General features: G+C 49.5%; 1 protein-coding gene across 9 annotated transcripts in view; it reads left to right on the forward strand.

Annotated features, from left to right (window-relative positions):
• The window catches only part of ZNF516 (zinc finger protein 516), a 110,233-nt gene extending 91,648 nt beyond the window's left edge, over window positions 1–18,585 (forward strand). For 6 of the 9 annotated variants that reach the window (XM_079942725.1, XM_079942728.1, XM_079942723.1 and 3 more), the window contains exons 3-6: window positions 593–1,999; window positions 7,829–7,933; window positions 8,781–8,848; window positions 17,456–18,585. In XM_079942725.1, coding sequence (XP_079798851.1) covers window positions 593–1,999; window positions 7,829–7,933; window positions 8,781–8,848; window positions 17,456–17,515 — 1,640 coding nt within the window. In that variant the 3' untranslated portion in view covers window positions 17,516–18,585. Of the gene's footprint in view, window positions 1–592; window positions 2,000–7,442; window positions 7,934–8,780; window positions 8,849–17,455 lie in introns of all 9 variants that reach the window. The other 3 variants (XR_013831325.1, XM_079942729.1, XM_079942730.1) reach the window with 3 other exon arrangements.
• Window positions 18,586–25,824: the final 7,239 nt, after the last annotated feature.

Below are 25,824 nucleotides of genomic sequence, written 5' to 3' on the forward strand. Positions count from 1 at the left end.
GGGAGGCGTGGGCATGAGGAGTGGGACTCACCCCCTTCCCTCTCATGCCTCCAGAGGAAACTGTTGGTGTCCAGGTTTGGGAGCTGAATGTTGGACTTTACTAGACAGTCACGGGGGCCCATCCTGAATCGGCCCGTAGTTTCTGAGGCAGCTGCAGGATCCCTGCGGGGAGAGCACACTGTTTTCCAGCCCTGCCTCTCTGTGACCATGGGCTGAGGGGTTCTTTGAAAGCCCCGGAAAGCCTTATGCTGTTATAAAGAATTAAGTTTTTTTTCTGGTTTTTGATAGAACTAGTCCCCCTCTGTTGACTAGCAACAGTGTAGTTATATGTCACTAGATAGGCAGCTATGTTATTTTCCCCTGTAGGCTACTGAATCGTCTAATTGGAAAAGAAGCCCCACCCCAAATAGCGCCATTTTGCCCTCAAGGTTGATCCGCTCTTCACAGAGCTTGTTGATCCAGGGCTGGATCGCATCGTTCCTGAGACCCACACGCTTCCCTCCACACGTGCACGTGGCGGTTTGGGTGTGCTTCTCTGTCTTCTGTTCTGAAGAGAAATGGTAACGTCACGTTTTCCATTTCGATCCTCCAGGGACAAAGCCACACCGCTGCTGCTTTCCTGAAGAAGTAGCCTCCGCTGCGCTCTCCAACGGAGACCAAAGTCACACACTTGGAAATAACCCATCGGGAAGAGCTGCCCGGGAGCCCAGCGCGGGGATCACGGCTGCTGTGTCCGTACTTGAAAGCAGTAGCAGAGACACTTCCAAGAGAGCAGAGCAGCCTAGGTTTTCTGTGGACTTAAAGATGCCAGCATTTCACCCCAAGCAAGAAGGCCCCAGCTCCAGGAATGCTGCGGACTTCCCTTCGCATCCCACTCAGACTGCAGACGTGCAGCTCCCCTCTGAGAGCCAAGCCACCCACCCGAAAGAGAAGCTGTCTGATTTGCACAATAAAGAGCATTCCGGGGGAGGGAGACGGGCGCCGGCCCCAGACCTGGTCCCACTGGACCTGAGCGAGCGGTCGACGCGGGACGACCCCAGCCGCAAGGAGGGGGCCTCCTCCCTGCAGGCAGCTCTGGCCGTCCACCCGTGTCCTTACTGCAGCCACAAGACCTACTACCCCGAGGTTCTGTGGATGCACAAGCGCATCTGGCACAGGGTCAGCTGCCACTCCATGGCCCCCCAGTGGATTCAGCCCAACGGCTACAAAAGCATCAGGAACAACTTGGTTTTCCTCACCCGGAGCGGACGCACGGGCCCCCCGCCTGCCCTCGGGGGCAAAGAGTGCCAGCCTCTGCCCATCTCCCGGTTCACCCGCACTCAGGTGCCGGGCGGGGCGCCGGGCCCCAAAGGGAGCCCCTCGCCCCTGGGGGTGCCCACGAAAGCCGCCGGCTTGCCCAGGAGCAAGGAGAGCCACCCCGGGGGGCCCTGCGCGCTCTGGGCGGCCGGCCCCGACGGGCATCGGCAGACCAAGCCCGGCCCCGGCCCCGAGCAGCCCGGGGCTCCGCCGCCCCCATCCAAGCCCAAGCAGGAGGCCGGCCCGAGACCCGGGCCCGCGGCGGGCAGCGGGGGCTTCAGCAGAACTGCCACACCGACGCCCACCGTCATCGCCCGGGCGGCTCCCCAGCCCCCGGCCAGCAGCAGGCAGGGCGACAAGTATGGCCTCCCCCCGGCGGGCGCCGGCCTCGGTCCCCCAAATAAGCACAGTGCCCTGGACCCGCCCAAAGCCAAATTCAGCCCTCAGCCTCAGGGTCAAGCACACGGGAAAGGTGACGGGGGCCCCCCTCTACCTCCCCGAGAGCCCCCCGCCAAGGTCGGCTCCAGAGGGACTGCGGCCTCGCAGGCCCAGCCCGTCTTACACAACATCAAGCAGGAGCCTGCGTCCGAGGGCCCCGAGAAGCGCCTGGACATCCTCAGTATCTTTAAGACGCACATTCCAAAGGACTTTGCTTCTCTCTACCAGAGCTGGGGCGGCAACGGCCCTGCGCTCGAGCACAGAGGTAAGGGCTGCGGGCCCTCTCCCTGCCCGCCCTGGGGGCTCTGGGACCTCACGGGGGCGCCCCTCCTTAGAGGGGCGCAGTGCTGCCCACTGGCTGTGTCTGAGCCCCGGCGCAGTGCGCCCTGGCTGCTGTGCCCGGCCTCCTGCTGACGTCCCCGGCACACCCAGCCACGCCCCCTCCGCGCCTAGCAGGCTGCCTCCGTGGCACTTACCCACTTGGCCATTTTATCTTATTTTTGTTCTTAGTATTTTTGTGGTCACACCCACAGCTTGCGGGATCTTAGTTCCCCGACCAGGGGTCGAACCCAGGCCCTCTGCAGTGAAAACGCTGAGTCCTAACCACTGGGCCGCCAGGGAAGTCCCTCCAGTTGGTTATTTTAAACAAGGATCAGTAGATGTTCATTGTCTCATGCCTCTATAAAGTAACCACTTCAAATGCATTTGAAGTGGTTACTTAAGTTTTATCTTTACACGTATATAATTTTAAAAGCGCACATCAGTACTACAGCATTCGTTAGCAGAGCCTTTGCAGAATGTGAATGTCCCTTACCAGCTTTGGGGAATTGACTCATGTTTAAAATTCTGGAAAAAATTATACCTCAGATCATTATCTTCCTTTCCTCCCAGCACCTCGGTATTAATACCTAATAGGAATAATAATTAGGAATTGTCAGCGAATTTCCACAGGCTCCGTTGAATGCCTGCATGGGATATGATGCCCTCGTTCTTGATTATAAATTGAAGGTAGCTCTCAGTTAACATCCAGAACCCTGGGAAGTCTAAGTATTTCCATTAAAAAGTAAATAGACAAAAACCCCTGTGGGGCTCCGGCTCTCAGTTACCTTACCTGGGTGGTCCTAACCCTTTTTTGCATACAGCCGTACACCAAGCATCTGTAATTTATTAAAGTAGGGTACCATTTCAGATGAGTTGTGAGATCCAGTCCCTCAAATTCCAGGAGCTCAGAAGCACCTTTGGGGACAAAGTTCAGATCGGGGGAGTCACGAGTACAGAGGCACCCGATCCGCTGTGAGGGATGCCTGGTGGCCGTGGTTCCCGGCAGACGGATGTGCGTCTCTCAGTTCCCGGTTTCCTCCTATGACTTGGAACCTGCCCAGCTCCATCACTGGTGCCACGTTGGTGTGGCGAGGAGGCCTTTGGTCCATGTTGACCCTTAGAGAAAAACGAAGGTGTTTTTCGACTAGCAGAAAACTCAGGCGTTCCACAGGCTTAGAGATTTTGCCAGTGGGGTCCTTACCCCAGGTGGTTCTGGGGCTGTGGCTCAGAGACAGAGCTTCTTGAGAATTTCTAGAATGAAGCGGAGGCCTGGCTGCCTGGAGGTGGTGGAGGCTTTCATTAAGATGCGGTGCACAGGGCGTGTCCTGGTTAAGGCTCTCATCCCCTCCCCTGTGCTTCAGGTGCTCTGGGCGCGCGGCCCTTGGTAGGTGGGGAAAGGCTGCTACCACGTAGCTTAGCGTTTCCACCTTTTTGGATGTTGTTAAGTTTAGTGAGCTTTCCATGTTCTCAGCAGTGTTTCCCAGTCATGCAGATTATTTGTTCTGAGATGGAATAAAAGTATATCGGTTGGCCTTTCGGGATCTCACGCCAACCTCAGTTCTCTAGATACAGGTTTTCGTGGACCCTAAAACAGAGAGGACTTAGATATAGATGATGGTGAGTTTCGTGGGCGCCATGCTCCTGGTCACCTTCTCCCCTCCGTCCAGTGCTTCCTGGAGTCTCTACCCGGCTGCAGAGTGAGTGGAGTCTGCACCAGTGTTTGGATGACTTCCACTTAGTAAACCAGACTTGAACGTCATCTGTTACAACCCACAGCTTGCCCGATCACAGCTCTAAACCTACCAGTTCGCACCTAGTAAGCGGCCCCCGTGCCCACTTCCTAAAGGCTCTTTGTGCTGCGTGTGGACCTGCCTTGTTGTTGCTTTTTTTCCCAAAAAAGTAGAAGTGAGTTTTAAGTTCAGATTTAGAGAATTTCAGACGACAGACTTTGAAGTACAGGTAACCTGAAATGTTTTCCTTTTCTTTAAGATTTTTTAAATACATGGTTCTAAGGCTCCCCCCTCCCCTTAAACAGAGGTTAGATATTTATCTTCTAAATGTGAAAAATGCTAAATAGTCCTCACAGCGTGTGTGCTGTTCTTGGATGATGTACTCTTCTCGTGTCAGGTGTAAGTGTGCAGATTTATGGTGTTTTCCCTCACCCTGGTTTGGGTTTCTTAGGGGAAGTGCTTAAAATTTTTTGGCCTTGGTGTGTGAGTTCATAGGTGTGTTTTGAGAACCGAAGCTCTTGGGTTTAGGGAAGAACTGAGGTCAGCTGTGTAAATCCTGGTTAGCCTGCCTCAGTTTACCTTGAATGCCCCGCCAGGAGGGACTTGCTCTCCCCCGGTGGCCCCTTCTCTCCCTCATGGACTCGGTTTGGCTCCTGGTCTGGACTTGGGGGTAGTTTAGAGCAAGCCCAGAGCTCTTCTCATCCCCGGCCCATTGCGTCTTCAAACCCTGTTCTTTGCCTCTCCTGCATCCCTTTCCTGGTCCAGCGGCGGACGGGTATCAGTCCCTGCTTGGCCTACGGGGGGCCTTCGCGGGTTCCTTTCTCCCTTGAGTGTTTGTTTATGATGCTTTGAAAGTGTCCTGGCTGCAGGGAAACCCAGCAGGTGTGGCGAGGTCTGTTTGAGAGGTGAACAGAGAAGTGATGTTTCCTGTTACGGAGACGCTACGTCTCCTGTTGCAGCCTAGAAACTGTGTGCAGCCGCTCCCAAAATTACATTCCCGACATGTTACTGAATTTGCAGTAACTAAACTCTCCAGGTTTTGGTTTCTACTCCTTGCTGAGCACCCATTTTTTTCTTGAGCACATATGTGGTTGACTTTGGCATCAGGAATTGAGAGTCTAGAATCTGAGCGAATTCATCTCCACTCCACGAGTCTGTCAGCAGTTTGGGGGCTCACGCTGTCCTCTGATGCAGCCTTGCTGTGTTTCCCCGAGGGGTGTTGTCTGCGAGTGAAGATCGCAGCCTCCCCACGCGGGCCGTGGGTGACACGTATCGCGGTAGGAAGGCAGAAACGTGCAGAAGGGAATCTTGTAAAGGAAGAGGCACTCACCTGTTGTGGACACGACATCCTTGTGGTGCTGGAGGTGTGATCCTGTGAGTCTCGAGGGAGGTCCTGTCTTGAGACAGAGAACGGTGCTCTCGGGCGATGCCTCTGAGACATCAAGGTTTTATGAGGTTAAGAGAGGGAATCCTCAGAGAGCTTTTCCCCACCTGTGTTTTGACCAAATGATGTTTGTGTAGAAATGAATAGTCTGGAAACTCTGCCAAAAGAGAAAAGACGTTACCTGGAAACGATCATCGTCACTTCCCTTAGGGGCTTGAAGCCTAATCCTTTAAGGATAAAAAAAAAGCTACATTTCCTGGGATCATTCTGCTGTGTAGATCCCAAGTCTGGAAACAGGTATGAGTGTAACGTGAGTGGTTTGTTGATAGAACAGTCATAAAACAGTAAATTATCTGTGTTTCCAGAATTTGTGTCCAGCCTGTAGAGGATGATTTGGATTTTAGAATTTAAAAAATCGAAAATAAAAGAACAGGATAATTCTGGATAGGATAACATATAAGGTTTCTCTTGTTGAGACTTTAAAAAAGTCTTGTATGCCCAAGACATATTAATAGGATGATGACAGAAGATTTGTACTTCCTTTGTGTGCATCTCGGTAGCATCTTTGCGGGATCCTTCAGTTTCCTTCCTCCCCTGGCGGGGGGCAGCGTAACGAAGTCGAGTGCATGTTGGCAGGGCTTTGGAGGAGAGTCTGCAGGTGCCCCCAAAGACCCGTCAAGGCCCCTTCCTTTCCTTTTTGAGCCCACTTTCTATACACAACTTTACTTTTGAGGTCAGAGTGGCAGAGCTGTTTGCTCACCAGGTAGCCTTCAATTCAAATGAAGTTTGTAACCTTTCTCACTAGCTCAGAATTTTGAAGTAGCTTGGGCATAATATTATTGACCATAAAGGGCAAGGGTCTTTTCTTTGAAAAGTAGGGAGAAAACGATATGATAGAATGCATGGGAAGACAATGTGTGTGTGTGTGTGTGCACGTGTGTGTGTGTGCGTGTGTGCTGATGCATACCTAATGAATGGGGAGTGGGTGCAAGGGCTGTGCTTTCTCTGCTGCTAGTTTGGGTGGGAATTACTTAGAAAAAGAAGTATGATAATGGCTTAGTTTTGCATGTTGTGACCATTAGATGCAGAGGCCACATGGGGGAGTCGTCATCATCGGTGGGTGTCCTGGGGGCATCCTTAGGACCTGCACTGAGATGCAGCCCCATTATTCTTGGGAAAATCCAGGCAACCACAGCGGCTGTCAGAGAGGGTCTTCTTAGGAGCCCAGCTGGAGGGTCTCACAGTGAAAAGGAGGGAGCGGCAAAAGCGAGGATAAAGTTGAGATTTTCCTGGACCAGAACCAGAGGAGGGAGGGACCGCCCTGAACGGCTGAGTATGTTAGCTGTTGATAGAAGCCATCTTCACACTGGCTGCCTGTGGTCAGAAGAACTGGGGTGTCCGGCGCACTCAGGAGCCCCGGCCCCCCCTCTTGGGCCCATCGGTCAGGCATCCAGGGACGCCCTCCTCAGCTTTTCCTCCCCCCGACTTGGCCTGGTCAGAACTCCAGGAGAGAGGAGGCGGGTGGTCTCAGCACATGAGCCCGCGGCTCCTGGGGTCGCGTGGCCAGGTGACACTTTCCGTGTTTTACTGGGAAGCTGACACCCTGATCTTTTACTAATGACAGGGCACGAGTGGGTTAAAATGTGTCATCATTCTCCTCGCATCCCTGAAGGAGGTGGTGAAGAAGCTGAGAACTTTGTGGGCAAATTCTTCTCTTTCTCGGAGACTCACATTCATGACTTGTCCAACGAGAAATCCACCATCTGCCCTACAATTCGTGCATTTCTTTGACTGTTATCTCCATAAACAGTACCTGTAATGTAGAAACAATTTTATATCATTTGTATGTGTTGTGGCTTCTGAATGAGGACAAGAGAATGATACGGTCTCAGCTGTTTGGCTAAGACCCTTGGTCATCCTTTCACTCAACTTTTACATTCAAATGTCAGACTTCAGGTGTGTAAATACTCAGCTCAGGGAGCGTCATCTAAAAACATGTGTTGTTATAGGCATAGCTTTTTCTAGTTAGTATTTTTGTTTCCCATTGAGTTGAGCTACCGTTGAGCCTGATGGGGAAGGTTAGGCTCAGGGAAGTCATTTCAGAGCTACTGTTACATGAAAAATGAGGCTTTTCTTCAGAGAGATGCCCTCATCCAGAAAAGGCAGACAGACAGGTGTGAGTCTTCTGCGTCCCTTTTCTAGCAAAAGCCGGACATCTTTTAGGGTCAGGAGGGAACAGGAGGTCGGCACTCTAAGACCGGCCTCCTTCCTAGGTGTCCCGTCTGTGCTCTGCCCGGGATGCGCAGGACACACAGGTAAGGGGCCGGCAGGGGGTAGGTGGGGATGGCGCAGCTCCCAGGCGTGTGGCCCAGCGTCGCCTTGGGGGCAGGGCCCAGCCCTGCTTTCCTGGTCCCTCACTTGGCCTGGCCGCATCACTCCATCGGCCGGATGCGGGCCACCAGCTGCCTGGGTCCCACACACCTGAGGGCGCGTCATGGGAGTGGAATTTAATCCTCTCTGATCTGTGCTCCCTCGCGGTCCTGCGTGTGCGGGCTGTCCGGGGGCCTGGAGGTGCCTGCCATCAGGACACAGCGGAGGGGCTGACGATGTTTTCCTCTCGCCCCCTTCCTCCCTCCCCCGCCCCTGCACCGCTGCCCAGGGACACTCCGGACGCCGGCCCACCAGGGAGACTTGGTCTGCGTGGAGTGTGGAAAGTGCTTCCACCAGTCTAGCCATCTCCGGGCCCACACGCGGGCTCACACAGGTACCTGCCCGGGGGGCCCTGGGGGGAGGCAGTCTCTGTTTTCCATAGTCGGTGACAGGTTTAGATTTCGCCCGGGTGAGGTGAGGGGTCAGGCCCTCTCTCCTGGGATGACACTCTAGGCTGTCCCATCCGGCACCTGCACCTGAAATGATTTTTCCTTTGCATCCAAGTGCTGTGTGGTTTCATCTGAGATAAGCCTGTCTTGCACATGCTCCACTTTAAGTAGAGTGGACTTCTCAGAAGTGCACGGGGTAATGAGTTACGCTGCCACCAGGACGCACTGAAACCCACGTCCCCCATCGGCATGACACCCGGCTGCCTGCTTTCCTCCTCGGCACCAGCTGGCCTCTGTGGACCGGTGGGTGCCGAGTGGCAGAATTGCTCGGCCTGTTTGTCAAGAGCTTGCCTGAGATGGAATCGGGGGAAGCAATGTGTGTGTGGTGGGAACACCACACAGCCAGGGCGAGGCGGGGCCGGGGGTGCTTTATCCCAAGCGTGAAGGACGCATCCGTACCCGGGTCGGGTCTGATGCAAAGTGACAGGGGCCAAACGGTAAGTGACGCAGGAGGAGGGGCCCTCCGCGCGCGCCCGGCTAATTAATGTTGTCACTGATGGGTCTCTTTGGCGCCGAAGCCTGAATTAAAAAGGGCACCGGCCCCAGGCAGCGTTTTCAGTTTCTTACAGTAAGTGTTATGGTAAACTGGTATTTTCCGGCCACAGGCTGGGCGCTGGGTCTTTTTTTCGTTGTTTTTTTTTTTTGCACAAGTGCTTAACCTGTAAGGGATGCGTGTCGCGGGGCGTCGGGAAGCTAGCGTCCCCCTGCTAACGCACGTACTTGCTCTCACAGTGCTGTTTGAGTCTAACGGCCTCCGAGGTGCTGAAGCCCACGCCACCTCCGCAGATGCCCCCAAACAAGTAGGTCTCCCGACTCACGGGTGTGTGGGTTTTCATGTCGCATAGCTGGGAAAAGGGGTGTCACGATGGTCGTCACAAGGGTACCACGTGGTGTTTTACCAGATGTGTAAGTAGCTTTTCGTTGCTGTGAATGAGAGCCCAGTCTTGCGGGACAGTCTGTGGGTGCCTGATAATCACTGAAGGTGGCGCAGGCCGTGAATGACACGGTCGGGGTCGATGCAGCCGCGTTGGGTCTTGTTGTGGGTGACGGAATTGGTAGAGACCAGAAAGTCATACTTTTCCACTCAAGATGTTTTGCTTGGAGGTTAGCTTGAGAACAAGTTAGGCTTCGTCTCTTGTCTTCAGAACCGTATTTTTTTTTTTTTTTTTTGCGGTACGTGGGCCTCTCACTGTTGTGGCCTCTCCCACTGCAGAGCACAGGCTCCGGACGCGCAGGCTCAGCGGCCATGGCTCACGGGCCCAGCCGCTCCGCGGCATGTGGGATCTTCCCAGACCGGGGCACGAACCCGTGTCCCCTGCATCGGCAGGCGGACTCTCAACCTCTGCGCCACCAGGGAAGCCCTTCAGAACCGTATTTTAAAAAAATTTTATTGGAGTAGAGTTGATTTACAGTGTTGTGTTAGTTTCACGTGTACGGCAGAGTGTATCAGTTATACATATATCCACTCTTTGTTTAGCTTCTTTTCCCATATAGGCCATTACAGAGATTTGAGTGGAGTTCCCTGTGCTGTGCAGTAGGTTCTTACTAGTTGTCTATTTTATATCTAGCAGTGTGCATATGTCAGTCCCAGTCACACAGTTTGTCCCTTCCCCCTCCCTCCCCTTGGTGTCCATAAGTCGGTTCTCTACATCTGTGACTCTGTTACCACTTTGCAGATAAGTTCATCTCTACCATTGTTCTAGATTCCACATCTAAGCGATATTATACGATTAATATTTCTCTTTCTCTGTCTGACTTACTTCCCTCTGTATGACAGTCTTTAGGTCCATCCATGTCGCTGCACATGGCATTATTTCAGAACCGTATTTTTGAATCACTCCATAAGAGGCGTTCTGCTGAGTTTGGTGTTTCAGGGCCTCGTCTTTGTCCTGATTTGATTCTCTGTCCAATGCACGCCACCGGCTCGGCCATAATGCGTAAGATACCCGTACGCGTGTACATAGAACGTGGGTCACCGTAGACGTGTGGCCTTAGTGCATTCAATCTACAAAAGGTGGCCAGCTTCTGGGCACGAGTGACTGTGGGATGCGGTCTGTAGCTCTGAAGTAAGGGGGTACACGCCGTCCTAAGTGGTCTGTGCCGTCATCCCGGGCTAAGAGCATGTGGTTGCAGAGCTTTTCTTCCTCTCTGCCCCTGACAGGCTGTCACACCCGTCCTCGTTCTCCCACAAGCATTTTCTCCATAACCTTCTTGCTTTCTGATTGGTTGCCGTAGAAGGTTCTGTAACTGCAGCCTCTCCCCCTTGTAAATGAAGAGGGGAAGGTTTCCTTGCTGCCAGAACAAACGTCCGGGATCCGGTCCAGGTGGTCAGGTCCAGTTAGCACACCCCGCCTGGACACGTGTGGGATTCATGGTCGTTGACAATGATGACGGTGACATAGATGGCAGAAGAACCTCCAGAAATTCCAGTCCGTTTCTCTAGAAGAGAATAGTGAGCGATAAAAACACTGCCCAGAGCCTGCTGCTAGTTCATGGTTGAGCTGCCCTTAGGATGGACGGTACCTGATCAGAGGCTCTCGTTTTGTTTTTTATCGAATTTTCAGAATCCCTATTTTTTTGTTAAAAGCCTTTTCTTCATATGTCATGGACAGAATGCCTTTCCCTTCGTTATAGTTTTTTAGTAAGTGACCTCTCTCTCAATAAAACCCATAGTTTTAGAACGACGGCTGTTATTTCAGGATGCTGTGACAATTGATGAAAAACAGAACATCTCACTGAACGCAGAATTAAAAGATTTCTGGACACATGTGACCTCAGCTCGAATTAGGCAACACTCTCCTTTTAAACAGAAGTAAACCCCCCTTTCGACAAGGCGCACACGGTGACGTGTCTGTGGGTTGTAGCAGCGGCAAGGTCGTGCCGTAATTGGAGAATTACATACTGACGGTACAAGTGAAGTCAGTCCAGAGCATTCCTGCAGACACAGCGGCCGGTTCAATCCGCCTAAGATTCGGCTTTTCCAGAGGAGGGTTTGACGGGGCCGGGAAGCACCAGGCAGGTCTCTGAATAACAGTGAGATTCCTCAGGAGCACACGTCGGTTTATCTGGTGCACAGGGACTCTACCTAAGCCTCTTTGAAAGGCTCCTGGTACAGGGAGAAATAGATCAACAAAGCAAGTCACTAAGACTCTATTTTAAATTAGTTCTTTGTTACTTAGAGTTATGCTGGGAATTCATCACAGTCGTTACCCATTCTTGGGGATGAAAGAGAAAAGATGTATCTGTATTTTCGTCTTTGTCTCTGTAAACCCAGGTTCTGCAGTTTTGTACTTATGACCAGCCCACCTCTTAGTGTCACGTGTACAGTGACTCAATACTGTGGTCTTAGGAGCTATTTACTCCTGTTGCAAGGCCTCCGTGGGTCAGCTGTCCTGCTCTTCAGTCTCCTGACCGTGTTGTCAGGCCCGTGGCACCTAATCTGAGCTGGATGTATACACCTCTCGTGCTCGCATGGTCGAGAGACGGCCTCTGGAAGTACTTTTTGTCCTCTGTCGCATTAGAAGGAGCTTTTGTTGATCAGTCGCTGAACATGTTGGTTCTTGAAGGAAATTCTGTTTTCTTTAACGTATTTTGGAATTCAAGAATTCTCATAGAGATGTGTCTGCCAGGATAAGTGCGAAACATAGCAGTAGTAGCTGTCGGCTTATATCTTACTGTTCTCTCTTATTCTGGAGTTCTCACTGTTTACAAAAATCCCAACTGCTGTCTTAGATTCAGAATACGATCTAGATTCATAGGACAATTCTGTGGTTATTTATGTCTAGAACGGGACTCATTATACTTACCAGCCATGTTCTTTTTCATGTTTAGTGTGCTTTACAAACAGTAACTAATTAATATTTAAATCATTCTTTCCTGTGGGCTTTAGAAGCTGTGGATCAGGGGAGTTTTTAAAATCACACAACACTGTATTCACGCATAAATTACTTGATGTAACACTAACAGTTGATGGACTTTTATAGATATACATAATAGATGTTAAATTATCTAACGGAAACAGTATTTGGGAATTCAGTTTTACAATAATCATTTATTCAGTCGTTAACAGTATTTATTGCGCACCTCCTGTGTGCCAGGCTCTGTCATATTGGTGGAGATAACGAGGATGTTGGGAGACAAGGTAAATACTTTTCCTGCTTTCATGGTTCCTGAGGTCCAGTGGGTGGTTTAGATAAGAAAACAGGGCAGAGAGGTGCAGCGCTGTGATAGGGTGAGGGCCCTGGAACCAGGCTTGGGGCGTCGAGAAGACTGTGCCAGGGTGCGGGTAGCTGGCAGATGCCCCCGCCAATACCCCCCGACCCCAACCCCAGAGGTGGAAGAGATGTCTCGTTGGAGGAATCGTATGGGGGGAGAACTGGGCGGGTGGCCAGGCGCTCAGGACATGAGCCTGGGGAGACACACCGCCGTTGGGTACCAGCGCTGAGATGTGGGAATTCCATCCCGAGGGCAGTGGGGACCCTGAGCCGGGGATGACGTCACCAGTGTGTCTGTAGGAGAGTCGGGTTAGTCTGGGTCGGGGATGGATTGCGGAGGTTCCGGACAGTGAGCTGAGCCCTGCTCTGGAGGTGCTTGGGGTCATCCCAGCGAGCCCCAGAGGCGGCCCGAGCTGGGGTGGGGCTGCGGAGAGCAGATGGGTGTGTGGATGTTTGGTGGCAGGAAGAACTTGGGGGTTGGATGCAGGATGGGAGGGAGGGGAAGGGGATGGAGTGGACCCGGGTGCTGGCTTCAGGCTCCAGCTCTCGGGAGGAGCCATTCCTGGAGCCTGGAACGTGGCAGGAGGAGCCGGACAAAACCAGTTCCAGCTGACCTTCAAGTCAAGTTTGTGATGCCTCTTGGCGGGCGCATATGTGGGTTTGAAGTGGGTTTGATCCTGGTGGAGAGCATATAAATATTTAATAGCTCTCAACGTTGAAGATCAGCCAGTTCTACTCCGAGGGACTCAATAGCCTGAATTGTTAAGATGTTGGGTTATTGAGTAGGAGACTCTAACCTAGACCTCAGCTCAGGCAGGTGAACTTCACCTGAGTTTCCTCATTTGTAAAATGATGACCACAGCAGCACATACTCCTGTACTTGCTGAGAAGATTAACGAGGACGGTGGACTGAGCCTGGCAGAGACCAGACGTCCAGCACGTTAGCTGTTGTCAGTTATTCCAAGAGTGAACAGTTGTCCTGAGCAGCTGGGGAGACACGGGTGCCGTGTATATGTACGGTGCACATGCGTGTAAACATGTAGATGCACGTGTTGATGCCTGTGTGGACGTGCCCATCGTGGACCGTTGTGCTCAGTCGTCACGGCCACTCCCTCTTCTCAGCATCTCCCTGCTTTGTCAGAACCTGGCCGTGTGCTTGTAAACACCCTGGTTTTGTCTTGTTTTGTTTTACAGCCTAGCTGCTAGTCGTGCCTTAAAGGGAAGATGGGAGAGCTCTTAGCTTGAGAAAAGTGTTGTCAACATAAACGTAATTCCCTAGTTTGCTGCCTTGTGTTCAGACGACATCATGCTGGCGGGCAGACGCCATGTCTGTACCCACAGCCATACGGCAGCTGCCCTTACTTTGCTGTATCTGAATTTCCTATGTGAGTTAATCCTAATGTTATAATATACATACGTCGGAGTGGATTAAATTCAGTTAATTTAGTTACTTGAGGAGGAATAAAAGTTTCCTTTTTTGTTTTTGTGTTTACAAGGTCATACATGCAGTTTATTTATTTCTTCTTTTCTATTATGGTTTATTACAGGATATTGACTATAGTTCCCTGTGCTGTACGTTAGGACCTTGTTGTTTATCCGTCCTATATATACTAGTTTGCATCTGCTAATCCCAACCTCCCAACCCATCTCTCTCCCACACCCCTCCGCCAGAGAGTTTCCTTTTGATGTGTTTTTGGTCGTGGTCTCTTTTCTGCACGCACACTGGCTAAGCCCCTTCTGTGTTACAGGCTTGCACTTGAACTCGGAGATCCCAGAGCAGTTTCTTTATCAGCACATTCCTCTGTTGGGTGGGGTGGAAAGGATTACCGACTCCTTGGAAGTTAAAGGTCTGGATTGGGTAATAGGGTATCGGATAGTTTGTTCCTGGGCACAGTATCTATTCTGTGGGCATCCCGTTCCTTTGCATTTGTTGTAAAAGGGTTTGAGCCCTGGCAGCCAGGAGCCCTCTTCATTAGTGGAGCTTCCCTAGCTGTGGGGATGAATCTTCCAGCCCTGGGGAATAAAGGCACCCGCTACTGGCGCCTGTTGTATTAGGAAGATAATTCTGATCGTAAGAGAAGCTGATGTCCCAAGCAAAACTCTACGTAAGAGGAGGAATTCACGTATAGCATCATTTTCAAGATGCTTTGCCATAAATTTAACACAACTGAACATTTAATTTCTAGTAGTCATCAAAATTCATCATTAGAAAGAACATTTTTTGAAAATAATATGCTTTTTAAAATATTGCTATCACTGCGCTATGGATGTTAGAGAAAAGAGTAGGGGGGGTTTCTTTAATGTTGTGGAGAAATTTATTTTTCCAATTGTATTGGTCGTTAAATGTTAGAAATTAAATAATGGTCTTTCTAAAACCAAGAAAAATTAACCCTCTCTCCCTCCATTCCCCTGGTTTTGGGACTTAAAAGACCAGACCGCCTTTTGCTGAAATATGAAATCTGGTGTTACGACTTGTTTGAATTCCTTGCCAAAATTTATAGACTATGATTAATAGTTTATTATTCTAAATGTTATTTTAAAATAGTTAAGCTGGAGAAATAATTCCATTAATCAAAATAAAGGGAACTGAGGAGAAAAATGGCAACCTAATTTGTCTCATTTTTAGCTACGGAGATTAGAATGCAAATGATGGAGAAATCCCATAGGCTGGTATATTTGAATCTATGTATGATCTGTTTTCAGTGTCACTTTTAGATTCTCAATATCACAGATCGCATTTCAAAATTCAGCTGGTTTGTCTCAGTAATTTTCTTACTCATGTAAACCAAATGTCTTGAAACACAGTATCCGTTTTCCCACTCAGCGTAACATAAGGTGAAAAGTCGTGACTATAACTAGTGATTTATCCAAAATGACCTGTCATAACGCGAGTCCCAGCTACCTGTTGGCTTGTTGGGAAAGGTCCTTGCCAGTAAGATGTTCCCTGTACATCGTTAGGCGTTTAGCATCACCACGCATGTCTAATGCAGGCCTTGGTCCACGGAGGCCAAGAGACTCACCTGTGTCCCAGAGGATACAGGCTTTTGTGTGTGGGGGTCACTTACTCCCACACGTGAGCACATATGCATTCCTTTACCTTATAAGACAAAAGGGGAAGAAAAAGTAGGCCTCGTCAAGTTCCGTAAGTCACTATTCATCCCTGGAACGCTGAAGCGCCTTAAAGAAAGATGATATTTATTTCTGAATAAATATTGTTCAGTTTTACTGAAGAGTCCACAATTCACACAGCTGCAATAAAGAAACGCCAAGTTTCCTGAAAGCGTGCTTCTCATTTTCTGCTGCCTCTTTCTTTGTGGGAGAATAAAAGTAACTTGTTTGCGCTCAGATATCATGTGTCCACTTAATTTAAGTATTTCTGTGCCTCCTTTCTTCCATGGCTGCATTTTCCCCTGGGCCTCATTTCTCAGATGAATTTCAGTCATTTCTTAAAAACCCTATATAGGACTGCTGTATTGAGGAGTAAGGTGTTGGTCCCAACGAATCGGAAGTGAAAACAGCTCTCTTAAAAGTGAGATGCTGTGTGAACACATCGCCTCATTTGTAAAGAGAAACTTGGCATCTGTGCCTCTAGATCTGTGGACTGAATGAAACAACCTGGTTATTCGGGTTAGCCAGATTTTTCTGTCCCTCTAAAATACATAGCTTTAAAACTTCCTGAGCCTGCAGTGTAAAACTTCAGTCCTTTACGGACAGAGGGCCATCTTCATGCTTCTTCTCTAACCATCCTTTTTCCTTCTTCCAATACAAGCCTGTGTATTCTGGTCCAAAGGAAGGGAAATCCAAGGAGGTGCCTGGATTGTGTATACAGAATCTGGACACACACAACACACGTGTTCATACACATTCCTTGCCCATTTATGGACTCCCCAGCAAGTCTGTTTGCTACATACTTCCTCAAAACGTTCAAGGCCAGCCACCTAACAGCTAACAATAACTCCTGTTTTTCTGTCCGTAAACACAAAGGCCATTTTCCGTCCTCGAATGTATCTGGAACCAGTTCCAAATGAGCCCTGTCGATGATGGATCTCCCCACGGCGTGATGTCGCTGTGCAAAAATGCAAAACATCCTTCTCAGTTTACTGCAGGAAATTCACCATCTACTTAAGGAAGTTTTATCACCTCTCTCATTCCGTTACTGTTTCCTACATTTCAAATAAACTACTGTCCGTACCACTGTGCCCACTCCCCCCAGCCCCCCATAAAATTTTGTTGAGTATCTTTCTGACTTCCGCTAGATGTCGACTGGTAGGTGTCGTGAATGCAGAGCTAGTTTTACGTAGGAGTTTTCTGAAACTATTAACTAAAGAGAGGCACTTAATTCATTATGTCAACCAGACCCCCCCCCAACACACACTTATTTCTAGGGTTCCTGCAGGCATAGCTGGAAACCAGTTGGAATTTCACACGAGCGCTGCATTTTATGTGTGCATGTTAATTTCAAGCTGTCGGTTTTACTTCATCGGGACTTTAGCTGAAGGTTCATGCAGTTAAGTAAGATTCATCTTGCCCTGTCGTGTCCTCAGATTGTAAACTCCACTGTTCAAACAGCGATGCTGCACGTGTCGCGCGAGAGCCTTCTCTGAAATCTTCGGCTTTCCTTCATGCTCGTTTTCATCTTGCAGTTCCCTTGACTGTAGAATAACCCTTTCTATTTTTCCAACGTGGTAATTATTTACGGAAATGGGTGGACGCTCCCTCGGGTGCTGACAGACCTGTGGGAGTGCTGTACTTCTGGTTCGTATGGCCCCCAAATCCAACCCTGTTCTGGCGCCGTCGTTCACCTGTGAACCCCGCTTTGTATTACTCACGGTGCACTGCTGTTTTGAGTCCTCCGGCCCCATCTGGCCATCTTTGTAACCTTTCCTCCGGAGCTGGTTCAGGCACTATGATTTGCTGTTCTTGCATGCGGAACAGAGACGGCTAATGGACCTCTGTAGATCACTGGGGGTGATTTTCTCAAGCTGCCTTGGAAGGCAGGAAGGCACAGTGCAAACATATTCTGCTCGTATGCAGTGAGTTAAAGCTGAAGCCAGGGGTCTCTGCCGACCTGACTCAGTGGCTCTGTGAAGGTTGCTGTGGGTGCTCTGGGCGTTGCTAAGAAAATTAATAGGAAAAATGCACTTGGAAACCAAAGGCAGAAATGAGCTTTTCTCTTGTCTCTTTTTTCCCCAGGGGAGAGACCATTCTAATGCAGATACTGTCCAAACAGTGCCTCTCAGAAAGGGAACCTAGAGACACGCTTTCACCATCCCTGGTGCCCCGGGACAGCGTCCGCAGTTCCCTTGTGGATGTCCCGACCGTGACCCTGACCGCCCCGTGGAAGAACTCCCAACCGGACACCTCAGATCCTGCAGCCGCTGGGCGGAGCGGAAGCTGAAGGGAGGGCTTCTCCTTGTTACACGTTAAACATCAACAAAGATGCTCGACTTAGAATTACGTGTAGATATTCTATATGCATATATGTGCTCACCGACCATAGTCCGTATTTTCTTATAATAAACGGTGGAGGTGGGAGCCACGGTAGGAGCGCAAAGCATCGATATTGTTCAAGACAGGTTTGAGACACTGGAAGAAGGATGCTCGTGTGTGTCGGACAGAGTGAAGCAGCCAAGCACTGAAACAGGAGCCGCCGCCGCTGCTCAGAGGCCTGTTGGAGGTGACGTCACAACAGACGGCGGAGGGGTCCAGGTTGACGGAGTTTTGACGCTCTGGCCTCTCCTTGTCTTAGTGGGTATTTAAAATAGTGAATAAAAGAGGAAGGATGGGCCTTGAGGTGCTGTGGAAACAGGCTCGATGGGGGGCGGGCGGGTGACAAGGTCCTCCTTCCTCAGTGGTCCCATCGCATCCCCTTGGGGGCCCTCTGCGTTTCCCAGGTGTGTCCCTCTCTCCCATCTGTGCTCAGTGAATCCGGCAGAGGAAACACATCCGTGGGAAGGCTTTTGCTGTGCTTGGGAGAAGAGAGCTGGTTGAGCACTAAGCAAAGCAGGCTTCTTTGTTTATTCTCAGGACCTTTTGGTAACAGGGCTACATTCTGCAAACTGCTTACAACGGAAGACTGCCTGTCTTAACAAATGATCTAGCCACTGAACCCCCCTCGATTTGGACCCTTTTAGTCCTAGCGGGAGGATCCCCTGAGCCCGGGGGGGGCCCAGGTCGCCGGGGTCCTGGTGCTCTGGGGCCTCCTGCGCCCCCCTCCCTCCCTGCCTTCCTGTCCATCTGTCCCAGCAAGTAGGCGTCTTTTCTTCTTGGGCCGGGGGGCCTCCATGGGACGAGTCCCTTCATTCCCAGAGCGTGGAGGCCCCCCGGCCCGTGGGTCGGACAGCTTAATATACCTCTTCCTCAGTCGCGCAGATGCCAGTTTTAGCGGTGGGGAGTTAAGGGCCGTAACAAAGGGTCTTAAACCTTGCAGTGTACGCAGTTGAAATTGTATTCCACAGATACAGATATTTTCTTTTCCGATTACCATGACACCGTGTGTGATGGTGACGTTTCTGAGAGTGTCAGACTTTTGCACATAATGATCTTATGCATTATCAAAAGTTACTGCTGCCTTGAATGAAAATGTTCTGTGAAATTTTTTGCAAAAGCTTTACTAGGTTTTTTTTAATTGTGAAATTTTGTAAAGGCAGGAAATGGATTAAAACGAGCATATGCTAAATATATTTTTCAAAAAAGCAATAATTTTACATGTACAGAAATTATCCTAATCTTTAATACTGGTGAGAGCGACCGTTTACCTAATACAGTAATGGATTAGTGCAGTTTTTGTAGAAAATGGGCTTCTGATACAAAGACTTGTTGAAACACACACACACACACACACACACACCCCCTAAAGTGTGGTTTTCCTGTTCTAATGATTCGTTGAATTTTATTATTATTATTATTGTTGTTGTTATTGTTGTTGTTGTTCTTAGTTAATGTTTGGGTGTGGATTCTCCTTGTTACTGAATTTAAATTACTTGACCGTTCAGGTTACTTTGCAACATTTGCAAACAATGCAATGTAACTGGCTAGCTTCTATCTATAAATATATATATACATGTATATACACACGCATATAGCTGCATGTATGTGTGTGTATATATATATAACTTTTTTACTTATTTTTTCCTGATATTCTTACACCGGATATGTACCAGAATGATCTGTCGTGTTGGTGTCATTAGGAATGTCCTTGCAGATACGATTCAGTGACTGTCCTCTAAAGTTATTTTGAGCAAAGTTTCAGAGCTACATTCCTCTGTTCACCCTAGCAATCGACATGCCTTTCTGTTGACTTCCGTTTGATCACTTCCATAGTCTCCCCACAGTGATGGTTTCTGCATCTTCTAGCTTTTATTTTCTTGGCTGACAGCGAAGGGTGACAGTTCAGGAACGCACAGGGGCTCGTGATTCGGTCTGTTTCTCTGTGTTTCAGTTATTCAGAGGAATTCTGTACCCAGAGTGACACGATCGTGTACGTTCTTACCGTTTCAGAGGCGGCCTTCAGAGCCGCAGGTGTCATCCCGGGAGACCCCTTTGCGGGGAGCATGGTGGAGAGGGGCGCGTCCCGGGGTCCCGTTGGCCGGACACGCGGCCCGAGCCAGTTGGAATACTTGTTTCCACCCGGAGCACAGAAATAAGGTTTTCCCTGAATTCAGCAGACGGGGTCCGGGGCGGGGGGCGGCGTCCAAGAACACCACCCTCCAAGGCAAGCCGTCTGGGGGCCCGACTGTGCTTCCCTTCTTCCACTGAGCATCAGTATTGTATTGGTTTGTCCATGTGTTTATGTCAGTTTGACCATAGTATTTAATACGATATGTGTTTTTCTTATTTATTTAGCCAATGTGTTTTGATTCACTTTTTCTCGATGGATAATTTCCACATGGTCTCTCTTGTAAGTCACCCTCTGACTGTTACAGACTTTCTACTACCTCTACCAATCTGCTGTTTCCTTGTTTCTTAACAGGATTTGACAGTGTTGGCGTCAATGTAACTTAGACAATAAAGGGTTTGGTTGTCTACACTGCAGCTTCTCCGTGTGTCTCCCCGCCCCCGCCTGCACACTCCTGCTGCTGGTCTCACTCCTCCCCCTCCCCTGCTCGCCCTGTTCCTCGTTGTTGTAACACAAATAATGAGCTTAGAGACTCTTTCAGGTTATTCACTCATATTCCTTAACTTGAAGAATGAACATTTAAATTCTCTGAAAACTCAGCTGTTGAAGCATCTTCTCCGGGCGTTGGTCAGCCGTTCTGTCGCTTTTCTCCCCTGGTTCCTGGAAGGCCCTGGGACCATCTCAGATGGAGGCGTTTCACCTCGGTTATGGTACAGTACAGATTTTCAGGCCAAGTGGATTTTGCCTTTTTGGTTTTGAAAAGTATTCAGTGCTTTAAGAGATGCTTCCCAATATTTACTTTTATTTATTTTGTAAACCAAGAAAGACACTAGTTCCTTGAAACGAAGGTGCTCCAGGAAATGGCCCCGGGGATGACATATGCCACTTTGGCAAGCTTACGGAGCATTGGTTTTGCCCAGGATGTCGAGAACCATCTTCAGATCTGGCCGCTGAGTCACAGGTTGTGTACAGCGTCAGGCAGACAGTACACGGAGGCACGTGCACACGCAGGGTCATCGTTTGGCAGGCCTCTGGGATGTGGCCTCGGGCCCAGCAGGTCGCAGGTGACACCTCCCTGCTGTTTCCCAGGCACCTGGCTCAGGTAGCTGCACCTTCTTTCCAGCGGGAGATAGAGTGTAGCCCACAGGGTCACAGAAGGTGAATGGCAGTTCTCAGTCTGTGCCTGGAACGCAGCGCACCTCCTGGGTGTTCACGGCCAGATTCTCTTTACCGACGTGCCGTCTTGAAAACAGGCAAATCACCCCCTGGGGGGTGTGATCGACGCACAAAACAACGAATGCGTTTGTACAACGTTACTTTTCCACTTTCAGAATGTCTCCGTGTCTGAAGCAGCGTATGCTGTTTCACTGCTTTTAACTCGGGTGTGTTCTAATCGCAGGACATTTTATACACTGAGCAAAAAGAAAGAGAATAAAAAGATCACAGGCCAGGACTTCAAGTGATGGTTTAGGTGCCCCGTAGTGTGTCTGTGTGGAGCGACGGAGGGGAAAATGTTCATTCTTCAACTTTGCTAATTATGCTTTGAGGCAGTAAAATGCGAAAGACCATAGAGTTTGTATTTCTTTTTTAAAATACAAGTTATAACATTATATTTTGTACTCTTTATATTAGAATTTGTAACTAGATCGTTGTATTTAACTCTATTTCTGAAAAAATAATTCAATGTTTCAGTTGTGTGATAAAAAATATTTAGAGAAAACATATTCATTCTATTGGAAACTGAAATCAATAAAAACCTCTTGGAGTTCTTGAGATCTGTAAGACCTTTTTCCCCTGTTTCAGGAGGTGGCTTAAATCCTTGGACAGCCCGTCCGGATCTGTGGTTTGAAACTTTCTGTTGGCTGTACACAAACCCAAGTGGTAGTGCCTGTACGTGTATAAGCAGAAGAGTTTTTGGATGATTTACAAGATGGTTCATCCAAAAAGATGCCAAGATGGCCGCAGTATTTTTTTCAAGTCTTCTGTGGACTCCAGGACACGCACAGTTTTTTTCTTTTTTAAAGGTGACTCTGCATTTCTCATTTTCCCCGGGCACCTCTCATTTCCTGACGCCAAATACACACACTGTTCTAAGACTTGCAGTAGATTTACTGCTTAGGTGGCAGAAACAGGACTTGGGGGCCTCAGATGCACTCACAGAATTTTAATGTAAAAAGATAACACGTGTTTTGAAGTTAAAAGATCTGCGTCCCAATTGGCAGGAAAAGGAAGGGATGGGGTGAGGACCTGAATGTGGCTTTCACATTGTGTCGGTGCAGAAAATAGAGCGTCCAGGCCTGGGTCACTGGTGGCCCCTTCATGCCCCTCCATTCTTGGATGAAAACGCCGATTTGAGGAGTTTGTGGAGGGCCTTGTGAGTTTTGTAAACTGCAGAACCAACCTGGCACGGGGGAGGTTTATGACTCAGTTTATCTAGAACCTCTCTCTTCCCGGGCGGCGGGTTCTGAGCAGAAGGGTGCTGATTCTAAATGAGGAAGGGGCAGCGCCAGCCTGGTAGCACTCTTGGTGTGCGACACAACCAGAATAGGCCCAGATCTCTGTGTGTGTCACCAGGTGTGGGGAATTCCCTCCAGGGAACACAGGCGTGGGATGATCGTGGAGTCAAAGCCAAGATAGACAGTTCCCCCGGTTCTGGGGTGTCCTACCGTGACCGTGCCCCTTCCTTCAGGAAAGCGGCTGTCCTCTCTCTCTGTCCGTCCACTGGTCACCAAAGAGCGGTGTAGATGTCCTGCCACATGCCCATGCGATGTCATCCTTGGCGGTGGGATTTAGGTGGCAGACAGCGCCTGAACGTTCGCCGTGGCTGTAACCTACCCCTTGCCCTGCTGGAGGCGATCTGGCCGAGCTGCGCACACAAAACAAATCACTCCACTTGTGGTGTCACCTCTCTTTCCCCCTCGCTGTCTTGCTGTTTGAAAACAACAGCGGTGCATTCCTGATCTGTGCTACTCATGTTCTCAGTCTTACCTTTTTAAAAGGTGAGAGATCAGCAAGATTATTGAAACAAAATGTGAAATGCGCTGGTCTTTGCCTCTGTGACGAGTTCTTGGAATGTCTGACTTCCTTTCTGCCAACTGATGCACCAGCCCTGGCAGGCTTCAAGGTCGGGGAAGTCCTGGAGGAATCTGGAAGCTTGTGATGGTCACACCCCCCTCTCCGGTCAGTTTCCTTTATGGGAAGAGGAAAGATGCAGTGAAATGAAGATTGCACTGAGAATATTTCCTTCCTTCCTTCCTTCCTTTTTTTCTTTCCCTTCCTTCCCCCCTCCTCCCTCCCTCCCCTTCCTCTCTTTCTCTCTTTCCCTTCCTTCCGCCCCTCCTCCCTCCCTCCCTCCCTTCCTTCCTTCCTTCCTTCCTTCCTTCCTCTTTTTCTTTCCCTTCCTTCCCCCCTCCTCCCTCCCTCCCCTTCCTCTCTTTCTCTCTTTCCCTTCCTTCCGCCCCCCTCCCTCCCTCCCTTCCTTCCTTCCTTCCTTCCTTCCTTCCTTTTTTCCTTCCTGTTTCTTTCATTCTCCCTCTCTCTCTCTTTTTTCAACTAAAGAAGACATAATGGAGAGACCCATTCCAAGCCCCCTCTCCTAACGGGATGTCAGATCTGCTAAGAGAAGGGCATCAGAGTGAACCCTTAGCTTTGCTGCCAACAGTTCCAATCTTGTAAGGGCAAGAGGAAGCTGGCCTTTTAGCGTCCTGGGATTTGTCAACAGAAGAGCAGTATTCAGGTCACGAGAAGGGTCATTCCCACTTGACTGTGCTCCACGAGTCTCCTTGTGTCATGTTCTGTTCAGTGTTGGGCATGACATCTAGAGAGTGGTTAAGACAAACTAGAAACATTTCCAGGATGGGGTAACAGAAACCAGAAGAGGGGGTTTCTTTCAGAGAAGACAGGTGTCACAAGAGACAAGTGAGCAGTTCCGAGGTGATTGGAGGTCTGCCCTGAGAAATAGCTCAAGTCAGAACTTGGGGATGTTTTGCATTGCAGACCTGGGACTAGTGGACGGAAGGTACAGGCTGACTTTGACTTAACAGACAGGATGACCTGAGGGTCAGGCCATTCAGCAGTAGGACAACAGACTCCCTGACCCTGGAGAGGTCAAACAGAAGCTCCATGTTCACGTGGGAGGGGATCAGTATCGGGGCCGCTGCACGGAGAGGGCAGCTGGAACCGGATGAACACGCAAGTCTCATCTGATCAAAATACTTCCGGCTTCTCTGAAATTGTGCAGAAACTTTGACATTATACGTTCATTCAACAAATTCTGGGTGCCCGCTGTGGCTAAGTACAGGCAGGCCTGGATACCAGGATAGAAAGAGGAACAAAATAGCACATGCTCTCGGCGCTCTCACAGTCGGGGTGGGGGGGGAGGCAGACGTCAACATGAGTTCTGAGTCAGAGGGCTACAAGCTCTGGGGGTGTAGATGGAAGAGGGATGGGGTCCACCTGGGGAGAGAGGTCAAGGAGCTCGGAAAATCAACCAGATGCCCACGTGTCCCCGGGACCGGGTGGCACCCGCCTGGAATTTTGGCAACAATTTTATAAAATGCTCGGGGTAATGACTTGGAATTAGAATCTGCATCTGGCATCTAAGCTTAGTTGACTTGGATCATCTGTAAGAAGATCTTGACATGAGAGAGAAAAGTGACATGTGAGTTTCCGCGAGGAAGAGCCTAAGGAAGCGTATTCTGCGAAATGCCCCTCGGTACATTTAGAACATACTTTGAATTGTCAAATCTGACAAGAGGCAAGGGGTGGAGATCATTGTCAATTATCCCTTGATGACATTAACTCAAAGTGAGGCTTCAGGCAAAGATACACAACACGTATCAGTGGGGAAGTTGCTGTGACAAAAGCCGGCATCAGCGCGATGGCCCGCCTTTGTGTAGATTTCGTGCATCTGTCCGGAGCTCCTGTGTGCGTCTGCCGTCGTGCAAGGACTAGAGACAAGCCAGGGGTGGAAGTCCAGGGCTCAAGGGGAAGCTTGAACATGAGACACAGAGGGTGAGACCCTTTAGGTAAGAAAGACAAAGGCCAGGAAGGACACGGGTCAGACCGTGTTGCACAGTGAATTGTCTCAGTCTAGGTCTAGGTGATACACCTTTCAGTCTTGAGGTACAATAGCAACAACGAGCTAATGTTTTAAAGGACTGTGTGCTAAGGACTGAGGTAGAAAGTTTTCATCTGTTTTAACTCATTTAAGCCTCACAGCACTCTTCAAAGCAGGCATTATTAGCTCCATTTTATAAGCGAAAAAAATAGGTGGTCAGAGAAGGAGATACAGCCTAGTCAAAGTGACACAGCCAGTAACTTGCGGCCACACCATCAGAGCCCGGTTGTGTTGGGCTTGCGAGCCCCCTGCTCTGTTCTGCCGTGATGCCCTGCATGCAGCCTAGCAACGATGATGAACTTCACGGGACGTGCTACCGCTTTCCCAAGCACTGACACCCATCATCCCGTGGGTCCCCGCAGCCTTCGCCAGGTAAGGGGTGTACCTAGCACGGCCCGTCAAGAGATGGGTGGAGGGCCATCACTGGATCAGAACAAGACATTTTGGATTTCTGCGTTCATATTTCAGAAGTATCAGAGTTTCTCTTGGCTGACCTTCTGTAAGTTAAGAACTGACATACATAGAGATGAAAACACTGACTGCGATTTCTGAGTGTGACGTGCAGGTGGGTCCTACAGTGAACCATTAGCCAATCTTGCCCAGACTCAGTCTTTCCTTCTCGCTCCATTCTTTCCTTCATGCTCCAGACATCTGCTTTCCTAAAACTAAGTTATCCAGGCCCTTATGGTCACGTATTGTGGTTAGTTTTTCCTTCTATTCTACATTTATTCTAACTTTTTCTTAATGGAAAGTTACACACATTCATATTCATCATCCAGGTTCCAACAATGACAACATTTTGCCAAGATTTGTTGGTATCTTTTA

The sequence above is a fragment of the Stenella coeruleoalba genome (genome assembly GCF_951394435.1).
Source record: "Stenella coeruleoalba genome assembly, chromosome: 14".
In the NCBI taxonomy this organism is placed as follows: domain Eukaryota; kingdom Metazoa; phylum Chordata; class Mammalia; order Artiodactyla; family Delphinidae; genus Stenella; species Stenella coeruleoalba.